The following is a 15249-nucleotide window of genomic DNA, read 5'->3' as shown; positions in this document are numbered from 1 at the left end:
GGGGGGGTATTTACTGTGTGTGGGGGGGTATTTACTGTGGGAGGGGTATTCACTGTGGGGGGGGTATTTACTGTGGGGGGGTATTTACTGTGGGGGGGGGTATTTACTGTGGGGGGGGGTATTTACTGTGGGGGGGTGGTATTTACTGTGGGGGAGGGTATTTACTGTGGGGGGGTGGTATTTACTGTGGGGGGGGTATTTACTGTGGGGGGGGTGGTATTTACTGTGGGGGAGGGTATTTACTGTGGGGGGGTGGTATTTACTGTGGGGGAGGGTATTTACTGTGGGGGGGGTGGTATTTACTGTGGGGGAGGGTATTTACTGTGTGGGGGGGTATTCACTGTGGGGGGGGTATTTACTGTGGGGGGGGTATTTACTGTGGGGGGGGGTGGTATTTACTGTGGGGGGGTATTTACTGTGGGGGGGGTGGTATTTACTGTGGGGGGGTATTTACTGTGTGTGGGGGGGTATTTACTGTGGGGGGGTATTCACTGTGGGGGAGGTATTTACTGTGGGGGGGGGTATTTACTGTGGGGGGGGTATTCACTGTGGGGGGGGTATTTACTGTGTGTGGGGGGGGTATTCACTGTGGGGGGGGTATTTACTGTGGGGGGGGGTATTTACTGTGGGGGGGTGGTATTTACTGTGGGGGGGTATTTACTGTGTGTGGGGAGGTATTCACTGTGGGGGGGGGTATTTACTGTGGGGGAGGGTATTTACTGTGTGGGGGGGTATTCACTGTGGGGGGGGGTATTTACTGTGGGGGGTGTATTTACTGTGGGGGGGTTGGTATTTACTGTGGGGGGGGTATTTACTGTGTGTGGGGAGGTATTTACTGTGGGGGGGGGTATTTACTGTGGGGGGGTATTTACTGTGTGTGGGGAGGTATTCACTGTGGGGGGGGGTATTTACTGTGTGGTGGGTATTTACTGTGGGGGGGGTATTTACTGTGGGGGGGTATTTACTGTGTGTGGGGAGGTATTCACTGTGGGGGGGGGGGTATTTACTGTGGGGGGGGGTATTTACTGTGGGGGGGGTGGTATTTACTGTGGGGGGGGTATTTACTGTGGGGGGGGTGGTATTTACTGTGGGGGGGGTATTTACTGTGGGGGGGGTGGTATTTACTGTGGGGGGGGGTATTTACTGTGGGGGGGTGGTATTTACTGTGGGGGGGTATTTACTGTGGGGGGGGGTGGTATTTACTGTGGGGGGGTATTTACTGTGTGTGGGGAGGTATTCACTGTGGGGGGGGTATTTACTGTGGGGGGGGGTATTTACTGTGGGGGGGGGTATTTACTGTGTGGGGGGTGTTTACTGTGGGGGGGTGGTATTTACTGTGGGGGGGGTATTTACTGTGGGGGGGGTATTTACTGTGTGGCAGGTGTTTACTGTGGGGGGGTGGTATTTACTGTGGGGGGGTATTTACTGTGTGTGGGGAGGTATTCACTGTGGGGGGGTATTTACTGTGGGGGGGGGTATTTACTGTGGGGGGGTATTTACTGTGTGTGGGGAGGTATTCACTGTGGGGGGGTATTTACTGTGGGGGGGGTATTTACTGTGGGGGGGGGTGTATTTACTGTGGGGGGGGTATTTACTGTGGGGGGGTATTTACTGTGTGGGGGGGGGTGGTATTTACTGTGGGGGGGGTGGTATTTACTGTGGGGGGGTATTTACTGTGGGGGGGGTGGTATTTACTGTGGGGGGGTATTTACTGTGGGGGGGGTGGTATTTACTGTGGGGGGGGTATTTACTGTGGGGGGGTGGTATTTACTGTGGGGGGGGTATTTACTGTGGGGGGGTATTTACTGTGGGGGGGGGTATTTACTGTGGGGGGGTATTCACTGTGGGGGGGTATTCACTGTGGGGGGGGTATTTACTGTGGGGGGGGTATTCACTGTGGATGGGGAATTTACTGTGGGGGGGGTATTTACTGTGGGGGGGGTATTTACTGTGGGGGGGGGGTATTTACTGTGGGGGGTATTTACTGTGTGTGGGGGGTTTTACTTACTGTGGGGGGTATTTACTGTGGGGGGGGTGGTATTTACTGTGTGTGGGGGGGTTTTACTGTGTGTGGGGGGGTATTTACTGTGGGGGGGGTATTTACTCTGTGTGGGGGGGTATTCACTGTGGGGGTGGTATTCACTGTGTGGGGGGGCTATTTACTGTGGGGGAGGGTATTTACTGTGGGGGGGTATTTACTGTGGGGGGGGTATTTACTCTGTGTGGGGGGGTATTCACTGTGGGGGGGTATTCACTGTGTGGGGGGGCTATTTACTGTGGGGGAGGGTATTTACTGTGGGGGGGGTATTTACTGTGGGGGGGTATTTACTGTGGGGGGGTGGTATTTACTGTGGGGGGGTATTTACTGTGGGGGGGGTACTTACTGTGGGGGGGGTATTTACTGTGTGGGGGGGCTATTTACTGTGGGGGAGGGTATTTACTGTGGGGGGGGTATTTACTGTGGGGGGGGTATTTACTGTGGGGGGGTGGTATTTACTGTGGGGGGGTATTTACTGTGGGGGGGGGTATTTACTGTGGGGGGGGTATTTACTGTGGGGAGGTATTCACTGTGGGGGGGGTATTTACTGTTGGGTGGGTATTTACTGTGGGGGGGGTGGTATTTACTGTGGAGGGTATTTACTGTGGGGGGGTATTTACTGTGGGGGGGTATTTACTCTGTGTGGAGGGGTATTCACTGTGGGGGTGGTATTTACTGTGGGGGTGTATTTACTGTGGGGGGGATATTTACTGTGGGGGGGTATTCACTGTGTGGGGGGGCTATTTACTGTGTGGGGGGGATATTTACTGTGTGGGAGGGTATTTACTGTGGGGGGGGTATTTACTGTGGGGGGGGTATTTACTGTGGGGGTGTATTTACTGTGGGGGGGGGTATTTACTGTGTGTGGGGGGTATTTACTGTGGGGGGGGTATTTACTGTGGGGGGGTATTTACTGTGTGGGGGGGGTATTTACTGTGTGTGGGGGGTATTTACTGTGGGGGGGCTATTTACTGTGGGGGGCGTATTTACTGTGTGTGGGGGGGTATTTACTGTGGGGGGGTATTCACTGTGTGGGGGGGGTATTTACTGTGGGGGGGTATTTACTGTGGGGGGGGGGTATTTATTGTGTGTGGGGGGGTATTTACTGTGGGAGGGGTATTCATTGTGTGGGGGGGTATTTACTGTGGGGGGGGTATTTACTGTGGGGGGGGTATTTACTCTGTGTGGGGGGGTATTCACTGTGGGGGTGGTATTCACTGTGTGGGGGGGCTATTTACTGTGGGGGAGGGTATTTACTGTGGGGGGGTATTTACTGTGGGGGGGGTATTTACTCTGTGTGGGGGGTATTCACTGTGGGGGGGTATTCACTGTGTGGGGGGGCTATTTACTGTGGGGGAGGGTATTTACTGTGGGGGGGGTATTTACTGTGGGGGGGTGGTATTTACTGTGGGGGGGTATTTACTGTGGGGGGGGTATTTACTGTGGGGGGGGTATTTACTGTGTGGGGGGGCTATTTACTGTGGGGGAGGGTATTTACTGTGGGGGGGTATTTACTGTGGGGGGGGTATTTACTGTGGGGGGGTGGTATTTACTGTGGGGGGGTATTTACTGTGGGGGGGGTATTTACTGTGGGGGGGGTATTTACTGTGGGGAGGTATTCACTGTGGGGGGGGTATTTACTGTTGGGTGGGTATTTACTGTGGGGGGGGTGGTATTTACTGTGGGGGGTATTTACTGTGGGGGGGGGTGTTTTACTGTGTGTGGGGGGGTATTTACTGTGGGGGGGTATTTACTCTGTGTGGGGGGGTATTCACTGTGGGGGTGGTATTCACTGTGTGGGGGGGCTATTTACTGTGGGGGAGGGTATTTACTGTGGGGGGGTATTTACTGTGGGGGGGGTATTTACTCTGTGTGGGGGGGTATTCACTGTGGGGGGGTATTCACTGTGTGGGGGGGCTATTTACTGTGGGGGAGGGTATTTACTGTGGCGGGGGTATTTACTGTGGGGGGGTATTTACTGTGGGGGGGTGGTATTTACTGTGGGGGGGTATTTACTGTGGGGGGGGTATTTACTGTGGGGGGGGTATTTACTGTGTGGGGGGGCTATTTACTGTGGGGGAGGGTATTTACTGTGGGGGGGTATTTACTGTGGGGGGGTATTTACTGTGGGGGGGTGGTATTTACTGTGGGGGGGTATTTACTGTGGGGGGGGTATTTACTGTGGGGGGGGTATTTACTGTGGGGAGGTATTCACTGTGGGGGGGGTATTTACTGTTGGGTGGGTATTTACTGTGGGGGGGGTGGTATTTACTGTGGAGGGTATTTACTGTGGGGGGGTATTTACTGTGGGGGGGGTATTTACTCTGTGTGGAGGGGTATTCACTGTGGGGGTGGTATTTACTGTGGGGGTGTATTTACTGTGGGGGGGATATTTACTGTGGGGGGGTATTCACTGTGTGGGGGGGCTATTTACTGTGTGGGGGGGATATTTACTGTGTGGGAGGGTATTTACTGTGGGGGGGGTATTTACTGTGGGGGGGGTATTTACTGTGGGGGTGTATTTACTGTGGGGGGGGGTATTTACTGTGTGTGGGGGGTATTTACTGTGGGGGGGGTATTTACTGTGGGGGGGTATTTACTGTGTGGGGGGGGTATTTACTGTGTGTGGGGGGTATTTACTGTGGGGGGGCTATTTACTGTGGGGGGGGTATTTACTGTGTGTGGGAGGGTATTTACTGTGGGGGGGTATTCACTGTGTGGGGGGGGTATTTACTGTGGGGGGGTATTTACTGTGGGGGGGGGGTATTTATTGTGTGTGGGGGGGTATTTACTGTGGGAGGGGTATTCATTGTGTGGGGGGGGTATTTACTGTGGGGGGGGTATTTACTGTGGGGGGGGTATTTACTCTGTGTGGGGGGGTATTCACTGTGGGGGTGGTATTCACTGTGTGGGGGGGCTATTTACTGTGGGGGAGGGTATTTACTGTGGGGGGGTATTTACTGTGGGGGGGGTATTTACTCTGTGTGGGGGGGTATTCACTGTGGGGGGGTATTCACTGTGTGGGGGGGCTATTTACTGTGGGGGAGGGTATTTACTGTGGGGGGGGTATTTACTGTGGGGGGGTGGTATTTACTGTGGGGGGGTATTTACTGTGGGGGGGGTATTTACTGTGGGGGGGGTATTTACTGTGTGGGGGGGCTATTTACTGTGGGGGAGGGTATTTACTGTGGGGGGGGTGGTATTTACTGTGGGGGGGTATTTACTGTGGGGGGGGTATTTACTGTGGGGGGGGTATTTACTGTGGGGAGGTATTCACTGTGGGGGGGGTATTTACTGTTGGGTGGGTATTTACTGTGGGGGGGGTGGTATTTACTGTGGGGGGTATTTACTGTGGGGGGGGTGTTTTACTGTGTGTGGGGGGGTATTTACTGTGGGGGGGGTATTTACTCTGTGTGGGGGGGTATTCACTGTGGGGGTGGTATTTACTGTGGGGGTGTATTTACTGTGGGGGGGATATTTACTGTGGGAGGGTATTCACTGTGTGGGGGGGCTATTTACTGTGTGGGGGGGATATTTACTGTGTGGGAGGGTATTTACTGTGGGGGGGGTATTTACTGTGGGGGGGGGTATTTACTGTGGGGGTGTATTTACTGTGGGGGGGGGTATTTACTGTGTGGGGGGGCTATTTACTGTGTGGGGGGGATATTTACTGTGTGGGAGGGTATTTACTGTGGGGGGGGTATTTACTGTGGGGGGGGTATTTACTGTGGGGGTGTATTTACTGTGGGGGGGGGGGTATTTACTGTGTGTGGGGGGTATTTACTGTGGGGGGGGTATTTACTGTGGGGGGGTATTTACTGTGTGGGGGGGGTATTTACTGTGTGTGGGGGGTATTTACTGTGGGGGGGCTATTTACTGTGGGGGGGGTATTTAATGTGTGTGGGGGGGTATTTACTGTGGGGGGGTATTCACTGTGTGGGGGGGGTATTTACTGTGGGGGGGTATTTACTGTGGGGGGGGGTATTTATTGTGTGTGGGGGGGTATTTACTGTGGGAGGGGTATTCATTGTGTGGGGGGGGTATTTACTGTGGGGGGGGTATTTACTGTGGGGGGGGTATTTATTGTGTGTGGGGGGGTATTCACTGTGGGGGGGTATTCACTGTGTGGGGGGGGTATTTACTGTGGGGGGGGTATTTACTGTGGGGGGGGGTATTTATTGTGTGTGGGGGGGTATTCACTGTGGGAGGGGTATTCACTGTGTGGGGGGGTATTTACTGTGGGGGGGGTATTCACTGTGTGGGGGGGGTATTTATTGTGTGGGGGGGGTATTTATTGTGTGTGGGGGGGTATTCACTGTGGGAGGGGTATTCACTGTGTGGGGGGGGTATTTACTGTGGGGGGGGTATTTATTGTGTGGGGGGGGGTATTTACTGTGGGAGGGGTATTCACTGTGTGGGGGGGGGTATTTACTGTGGGGGCGTATTCACTGTGGGGGTGGTATTTACTGTGGGGGTGTATTTACTGTGGGGGGGGTATTTACTGTGGGGGGGGTATTCACTGTGGGGGGGGTATTCACTGTGGGGGGGGTATTCACTGTGGGGGGGGTATTTACTGTGGGGGTGTATTTACTGTGGGGGGGGTTTTTACTGTGGGGGGGTATTTACTGTGGGGAGGGTATTTACTGTGTGTGGGGGGGGTATTCACTGTGGGGGGGGTATTTACTGTGGGGGGGGTATTCACTGTGGGGGGGGTATTCACTGTGGGGGGGGTATTTACTGTGGGGGGGGTATTCACTGTGGGGGGGGTATTTACTGTGTGTGGGGGGGTATTTACTGTGGGGAGGGTATTTACTGTGTGTGGGGGGGGTATTTACTGTGGGGGGGGTATTCACTGTGTGGGGGGGCTATTTACTGTGTGGGGGGGTATTTACTGTGTGGGGGGGTATTTACTGTGTGGGGGGGTATTTACTGTGTGGGGGGGGGTATTTACTGTGTGTGGGGGGTATTTACTGTGGGGGGGCTATTTACTGTGGGGGGGTATTTACTGTGTGTGGGAGGGTATTTACTGTGGGGGGGTATTCACTGTGTGGGGGGGGTATTTACTGTGGGGGGGTATTTACTGTGGGGGGGGGGTATTTATTGTGTGTGGGGGGGTATTTACTGTGGGAGGGGTATTCATTGTGTGGGGGGGGTATTTACTGTGGGGGGGGTATTTACTGTGGGGGGGGTATTTACTCTGTGTGGGGGGGTATTCACTGTGGGGGTGGTATTCACTGTGTGGGGGGCTATTTACTGTGGGGGAGGGTATTTACTGTGGGGGGGGTATTTACTGTGGGGGGGGTATTTACTCTGTGTGGGGGGGTATTCACTGTGGGGGGGTATTCACTGTGTGGGGGGGCTATTTACTGTGGGGGAGGGTATTTACTGTGGGGGGGGTATTTACTGTGGGGGGGTGGTATTTACTGTGGGGGGGTATTTACTGTGGGGGGGGTATTTACTGTGGGGGGGGTATTTACTGTGTGGGGGGGCTATTTACTGTGGGGGAGGGTATTTTACTGTGGGGGGGGTGGTATTTACTGTGGGGGGGTATTTACTGTGGGGGGGGTATTTACTGTGGGGGGGGTATTTACTTGGGGAGGTATTCACTGTGGGGGGGGTATTTACTGTTGGGTGGGTATTTACTGTGGGGGGGGTGGTATTTACTGTGGGGGGTATTTACTGTGGGGGGGGTGTTTTACTGTGTGTGGGGGGGTATTTACTGTGGGGGGGGTATTTACTCTGTGTGGGGGGGTATTCACTGTGGGGGTGGTATTTACTGTGGGGGTGTATTTACTGTGGGGGGGATATTTACTGTGGGAGGGTATTCACTGTGTGGGGGGGCTATTTACTGTGTGGGGGGGATATTTACTGTGTGGGAGGGTATTTACTGTGGGGGGGGTATTTACTGTGGGGGGGGGTATTTACTGTGGGGGTGTATTTACTGTGGGGGGGGTATTTACTGTGTGGGGGGGCTATTTACTGTGTGGGGGGGATATTTACTGTGTGGGAGGGTATTTACTGTGGGGGGGGTATTTACTGTGGGGGGGGTATTTACTGTGGGGGTGTATTTACTGTGGGGGGGGGGTATTTACTGTGTGTGGGGGGTATTTACTGTGGGGGGGGTATTTACTGTGGGGGGGTATTTACTGTGTGGGGGGGGTATTTACTGTGTGTGGGGGGTATTTACTGTGGGGGGGCTATTTACTGTGGGGGGGGTATTTAATGTGTGTGGGGGGGTATTTACTGTGGGGGGGTATTCACTGTGTGGGGGGGGTATTTACTGTGGGGGGGTATTTACTGTGGGGGGGGGGTATTTATTGTGTGTGGGGGGGTATTTACTGTGGGAGGGGTATTCATTGTGTGGGGGGGGTATTTACTGTGGGGGGGGTATTTACTGTGGGGGGGGTATTTATTGTGTGTGGGGGGGTATTCACTGTGGGGGGGTATTCACTGTGTGGGGGGGGTATTTACTGTGGGGGGGGTATTTACTGTGGGGGGGGGTATTTATTGTGTGTGGGGGGGTATTCACTGTGGGAGGGGTATTCACTGTGTGGGGGGGTATTTACTGTGGGGGGGGTATTCACTGTGTGGGGGGGGTATTTATTGTGTGGGGGGGGTATTTATTGTGTGTGGGGGGGTATTCACTGTGGGAGGGGTATTCACTGTGTGGGGGGGGTATTTACTGTGGGGGGGGTATTTATTGTGTGGGGGGGGGTATTTACTGTGGGAGGGGTATTCACTGTGTGGGGGGGGGTATTTACTGTGGGGGCGTATTCACTGTGGGGGTGGTATTTACTGTGGGGGTGTATTTACTGTGGGGGGGGTATTTACTGTGGGGGGGGTATTCACTGTGGGGGGGGTATTCACTGTGGGGGGGGTATTCACTGTGGGGGGGGTGTTTACTGTGGGGGTGTATTTACTGTGGGGGGGGTTTTTACTGTGGGGGGGTATTTACTGTGGGGAGGGTATTTACTGTGTGTGGGGGGGGTATTCACTGTGGGGGGGGTATTTACTGTGGGGGGGGTATTCACTGTGGGGGGGGTATTCACTGTGGGGGGGGGTATTTACTGTGGGGGGGGTATTCACTGTGGGGGGGGTATTTACTGTGTGTGGGGGGGTATTTACTGTGGGGAGGGTATTTACTGTGTGTGGGGGGGTATTTACTGTGGGGGGGGTATTCACTGTGTGGGGGGGCTATTTACTGTGTGGGGGGGTATTTACTGTGTGGGGGGGTATTTACTGTGTGGGGGGGTATTTACTGTGGGGGGGGGTATTTACTGTGGGGGGGGGTATTTACTGTGGGGGGGGTATTCACTGTGTGTGGGGGGGGTATTTACTGTGGGGGGGGTATTTACTGTGGGGGGGGTATTCACTGTGTGGGGGGGGGTATTCAATGTGGGGGGGTATCACTCACCCGCGAGCGCTTTGATCCGGGAGGATTCGAAGAGTTTGGACGTGCTGTGCTCCTCCTCCCACGGGCTATCGGAGTTCTCCCAGCGACTGTTGACATTGTATTGTCGCTGTACCTCCATATTGTCCAGGTCTGTGGCCGTCGATGACATTGTGTCGGGGCTCAGAGTGAAAGGTCTGTGGTGAAAGGGTAGAGATCGCAATCTGGAAAAAGTGAAGAGATGGTGAAACCACGTTATCATCACAACAAGCAACTCCAATCCGACAAAAACACGTCAGCGGGAAGCTTCGCGACAGTGACGGAGGCAGCGCATCGCGACGGCACTCGAGGTCTCGCAGCGTGCCAATCTGGGCCGAGGGTGCCCAGAGCACGTGTGAGTGAGTGTGAATGAGTGTGTGTGCGTGTGAGCGAGTGTATGAGTGAGTGAGTGAGTGAGGCAGTGTGAGTGTGTGGAGTGAGGCAGTGTGAGTGTGAGTGAGGCATCGTGAGCGAGTGTGAGTGAGTGTGAGTGAGGCATGTGAGTGAGTGAGTGGAGTGAGTGTGAGTGAGGCAGTGTAAGAGTCACATTCACTCACACTGCCTCACTCACACACACTCACTCACTCACTCGCTCACTCCCTCACTCACTCACTCGCTCACGCTCACTCACTCACACTCACACTGCCTCACTCACTCACACACTGCCTCACTCACACTCACTCACACTCACTGCCTCACTCACACACACTGCCTCACTCACTCACACTCACTCACACACACACTCCCTCACTCACACTCACACACACTGCCTCACTCACACTCATACACTGCCTCACTCACACTCACTCACACACATTGTCTCACTCACACTCACTGCCTCACTCACACACACACTCCCTCACTCACTCACACACACACTCCCTCACTCACACTCACACACACTGCCTCACTCACACTCATACACTGCCTCACTCACACTCACTCACACTCACTGCCTCACTCACACACACACTCCCTCACTCACTCACACACACACTCCCTCACTCACACTCACACACACTGCCTCACTCACACTCATACACTGCCTCACTCACACTCACTCACACACATTGTCTCACTCACACTCACTGCCTCACTCACACTCATACACTGCCTCACTCACACTCACTCACACACATTGTCTCACTCACACTCACTGCTTCACTCACTCACTCACTCACTCACACACACTGCCTCACTCACTCACACTCACTGCCTCACTCACACTCATACACTGCCTCATTCACACTCACTCACATTCACTGCCTCACTCACACACACTCACACTCACATTCACTGCCTCACTCACACACACTCACACTCACATACACTGCCTCACTCACACACACTCACACACGCTCACTCATTCACACACACACGCTCACTCACTCACACACACTCACACACACACGCTCACTCACTCACACACACACGCTCACTCACTCACACACACTCACACACACACGCTCACTCACTCACACACACTCACACACACACGCTCACTCACTCACACACACTCACACACACACGCTCACTCACTCACACACACTCACACACACACGCTCACTCACTCACACACACTCACACACACACGCTCACTCACTCACTCACACACACACACTCACACACACACGCTCACTCACTCACACACACTCACACACACACACGCTCACTCACTCACACTCACTCACACACACACGCTCACTCACACACACTCACACACACACGCTCACTCACACACACACTCACACACACACGCTCACTCACTCACACTCACTCACACACACACGCTCACTCACACACGCTCACTCACTCACACACACACACTCACACACACTCACACACACTTGGGGTGGGAGGAGCTCCCTGTGGTGATGTTTGTGTCCTATCCCTGGGCGGGGGATTTAAATTGCTGCTCCCATGGGTGGCCGGAGACTGGGCTCGGGATCGGAAGCCCCGATTGGGGGAAAGTGCCGGCCATTCCGGGGGAGTTGGGATTCGTGCACAGCACTGGTCCCTCCCCAGTGGAAGGCGGGAGATTGTGTTGCTGTGACAGGTCGGGGAATGCTCATCGCTTCGCCCTCATTGTGTGGGCACGTCGGCAAATTTATTCACATCAAAAAATTATTGTAGAGGGGATTGGCCTGCGCCCCGATTGGGGGCGGCGACTTTCTGGGGGCTGGGCTTTTAGCGCCCTCCGCCAAATTGCCCTTACCTACCCTGAAATAAGCGGAGCGCTATCTCCAGCACTCCGCCAGCCTCGCGGCTCGCAGGGTAACGTCCCCCGCGAGACGCTGAGGGGTCGGCACGCACTCCAATGATGTCATCACCGGTCGCGACCCGGGGCGATAACCGCGGAGCACGGGGCTGACAGGACAGCAGCTCCGCAATAGCCCCCCACCCTGGGGGGCTCAGCTCCCACACCGGGCCATAGCCCCCACACCGGGACTCACAGCCCCCACACCGGCCCATAGCCCCCCACACCGGGACTCACAGCCCCCACACCGGGCCATAGCCCCCACACCGGGGCTCACAGCCCCCACACCGGGCCATAGCCCCCACACCGGGCCATAGCCCCCACACCGGGACTCACAGCCCCCACACTGGCCCATAGCCCCCCACACCGGGCCATAGCCTCCACACCGGGGCTCACAGCCCCCACACCGGGCCATAGCCCCCACACCGGGACTCACAGCCCCCACACCGGCCCATAGCCCCCCACACCGGGCCATAGCCCCCACACCGGGGCTCACAGCCCCCACACCGGGCCATAGCCCCCACACCGGGACTCACAGCCCCCACACCGGCCCATAGCCCCCCACACCGGGCCATAGCCCCCCACACCGGGGCTCACAGCCCCCACACCGGGCCATAGCCCCCACACCGGGCCATAGCCCCCACACCGGGACTCACAGCCCCCACACCGGGACTCACAGCCCCCACACCGGGCCATAGCCCCCACACCGGTCCATAGCCCCCACACCGGGGCTCACAGCCCCCACACCGGGCCATAGCCCCCACACCGGGGCTCACAGCCCCCACACCGGGCCATAGCCCCCACACCGGGGCTCACAGCCCCCACACCGGGCCATAGCCCCCACACCGGGCCATAGCCCCCACACCGGGCCATAGCCCCCACACCGGGCCATAGCCCCCACACCGGGGCTCACAGCCCCCACACCGGGCCATAGCCCCCACACCGGGCCATAGCCCCCACACCGGGACTCACAGCCCCCACACCGGGCCATAGCCCCCACACCGGGCCATAGCCCCCACACCGGGGCTCACAGCCCCCACACCGGGCCATAGCCCCCACACCGGGCCATAGCCCCCACACCGGGACTCACAGCCCCCACACCGGGACTCACAGCCCCCACACCGGGCCATAGCCCCCACACCGGGCCATAGCCCCCACACCGGGACTCACAGCCCCCACACCGGGCCATAGCCCCCACACCGGGCCATAGCCCCCACACCGGGGCTCACAGCCCCCACACCAACAGCTGTCTGGCAGGGAGAGATTTCTCTCTGTCTCTCTCTCACTGGGGGACAAATCCCAGAGGCAGAACGGGAGGAATACCCCACAGTACAGGTCTCCCGAGGGGTCGGAGCGGGCTCTGAAGCCTGTGCCACACCAGCCCTGGGGACCAGTGACGCAAACACCGCCTGCATCTGGCTCATGGCCCAGGGCCAGGCCTGCCACTTGCTTACTGTGCAATCCCAAGGTTCACTCTCTCTCTCTCTCTCCATAAACTCTCTTGCAAAGGACTAACAACATGCCCCAGTGCCTGATATCCCGAAGTTCTAAACACCCGCTGACTGCTCCGCAATAAGCCTTGTGCGCCGATCCGTGTGTTTTTTGGGGAGCCCTCCCTGATATGAGGAGCGGGCGATTAAAGAGGAGATTAACGCAATAGTAAGGAAGGACATTAGCTTGGATGATGTGGAATCTGTATGGGTAGAGTGGGGGAACACCAAAGGGCAGAAAACGCGAGTGGGAGTTGTGTACAGGCCACCAAACAGTAGTAGTGAGGTTGGGGACGGCATCAAACAGGAAATTAGGGATGTGTGCAATAAAGGTACAGCAGTTATCATGGGTGACTTTAATCTACATATTGATTGGGCTAACCAAACTGGTAGCAATACGGTGGAGGAGGATTTCCTGGAGTGTATTAGGGATGGTTTTCCAGACCAATATCTCGAGGAACCAACTAGAGGGCTGGCCATCCTAGACTGGGTGATGTGTAATGAGAGAGGATTAATTAGGAATCTGGTCGTGCGAGGCCCCTTGGGGAAGAGTGACCATAATATGGTAGAATTCTTCATTAAGATGGAGAGTGACACAGTTAATTCGGAAACGAGGGTCCTGAACTTAAAGAAAGGTAACTTCGATGGTATGAGGCATGAATTGGCTAGAATAGATTGGCAAATGATACTTAAAGGGTTGATGGTGGATAGGCAATGGCAGACATTTAAAGATCACATGGATGAACTTCAACAATTGTAAATCCCTGTCTGGCGTAAAAATAAAACGGGGAAGGTGGCTCAACCGTGGCTAACAAGGGAAATTAGAGACAGTGTTAAATCCAAGAGGTCTATAAATTGGCCAGAAAAAGCAGCAAACCTGAGGACTGGGAGAAATTTAGAATTCAGCAGAGGAGGACAAAGAGTTTAATTAGGAGGGGGAAAATAGAATATGAGAGGAAGCTTGCAGGGAACATAAAAACTGACAGCAAAAGCTTCTGAAGAGAAAACGATTAGTGAAGACAAACATAGGTCCCTTGCAGTCAGAATCAGGTGAATTTATAATGGGGAACAAAGAAATGGCTGACCAATTGAACAAATACTTTGATTCTGTCTTCACTGAGGAAGACACAAATAAACTTTCGTGGGAGGTTACTAGGGGGGCGAGGGTCTAGCGAGAAGCAGGAACTGAAGGAAATCCTTATTGGTCAGGAAATTGTGTTCGGGAAATTGATGGGACTGAAGGCCGATAAATCCCCAGGGTTTCAGCAGCGCATTTGGAAAGCAGTGACAGGATCGGTCCAAGTCAGCATGGATTTATGAAAGGGAAATCATGCTTGACAAATCTTCTAGAATTTTTTGAGGATGTAATGAGCAGAGTGGACAAGGGAGAACCAGTGGATGTGGGGTATTTGAGCTTTCAAAAGGCTTTTGACAAGGTCCCACACAAGAGATTAGTGTGCAAAATTAAAGCTCATGGTATTGGGGGTAATGTATTGACGTGGATAGAGAACTGGTTGGCAGACAGGAAGAACATAAGAACATAAGAACATAAGAATTAGGAACAGGAGTAGGCCATCTAGCCCCTCGAGCCTGCTCCGCCATTCAACAAGATCATGGCTGATCTGGCCGTGGACTCAGCTCCACTTACCCGCCCGCTCCCCGTAACCCTTAATTCCCTTATTGGTTAAAAATCTATCCATCTGTGATTTGAAAACATTCAATGAGCTATCCTCAACTGCTTCCTTGGACAGAGAATTCCATAGATTCACAACCCTCTGGTAGAAGAAATTCCTTCTCAACTCGGTTTTAAATTGGCTCCCCCGTATTTTGAGGCTGTGCCCCCTAGTTCTAGTCTCCCCGACCAGTGGAAACAACCTCTCTGCCTCTATCTTGTCTATCCCTTTCATTATTTTAAACGTTTCTATAAGATCACTCCTCATCCTTCTGAACTCCAACGAAGTCTACTCAATCTATCATCATAAGGTAACCCCGTCATCTCTGGTATCAGCCTAGTGAATCATCTCTGTACCCCCTC

The 15249-nt window shown here is 54.7% G+C and overlaps 1 protein-coding gene across 1 annotated transcript in view; it reads right to left on the bottom strand.

Annotated features, from left to right (window-relative positions):
* Window positions 1-15249, bottom strand: part of LOC139239112 (spectrin beta chain, non-erythrocytic 1-like) — a 563409-nt gene that overhangs the window by 540306 nt on the left and 7854 nt on the right. The window contains exon 2 of the mRNA XM_070867634.1: window positions 9453-9652. Within this exon, the coding sequence (XP_070723735.1) occupies window positions 9453-9600 (148 nt within the window). The 5' untranslated portion in view covers window positions 9601-9652. The remainder of the gene's footprint in view (window positions 1-9452; window positions 9653-15249) is intronic.

Source organism: Pristiophorus japonicus, chromosome 26, assembly GCF_044704955.1.
Source record: "Pristiophorus japonicus isolate sPriJap1 chromosome 26, sPriJap1.hap1, whole genome shotgun sequence".
Classification (NCBI taxonomy): domain Eukaryota; kingdom Metazoa; phylum Chordata; class Chondrichthyes; family Pristiophoridae; genus Pristiophorus; species Pristiophorus japonicus.
The sequence above is the reverse complement of the archived record's forward strand: the minus strand, read 5'-3'. Positions and strand labels throughout refer to the sequence as shown.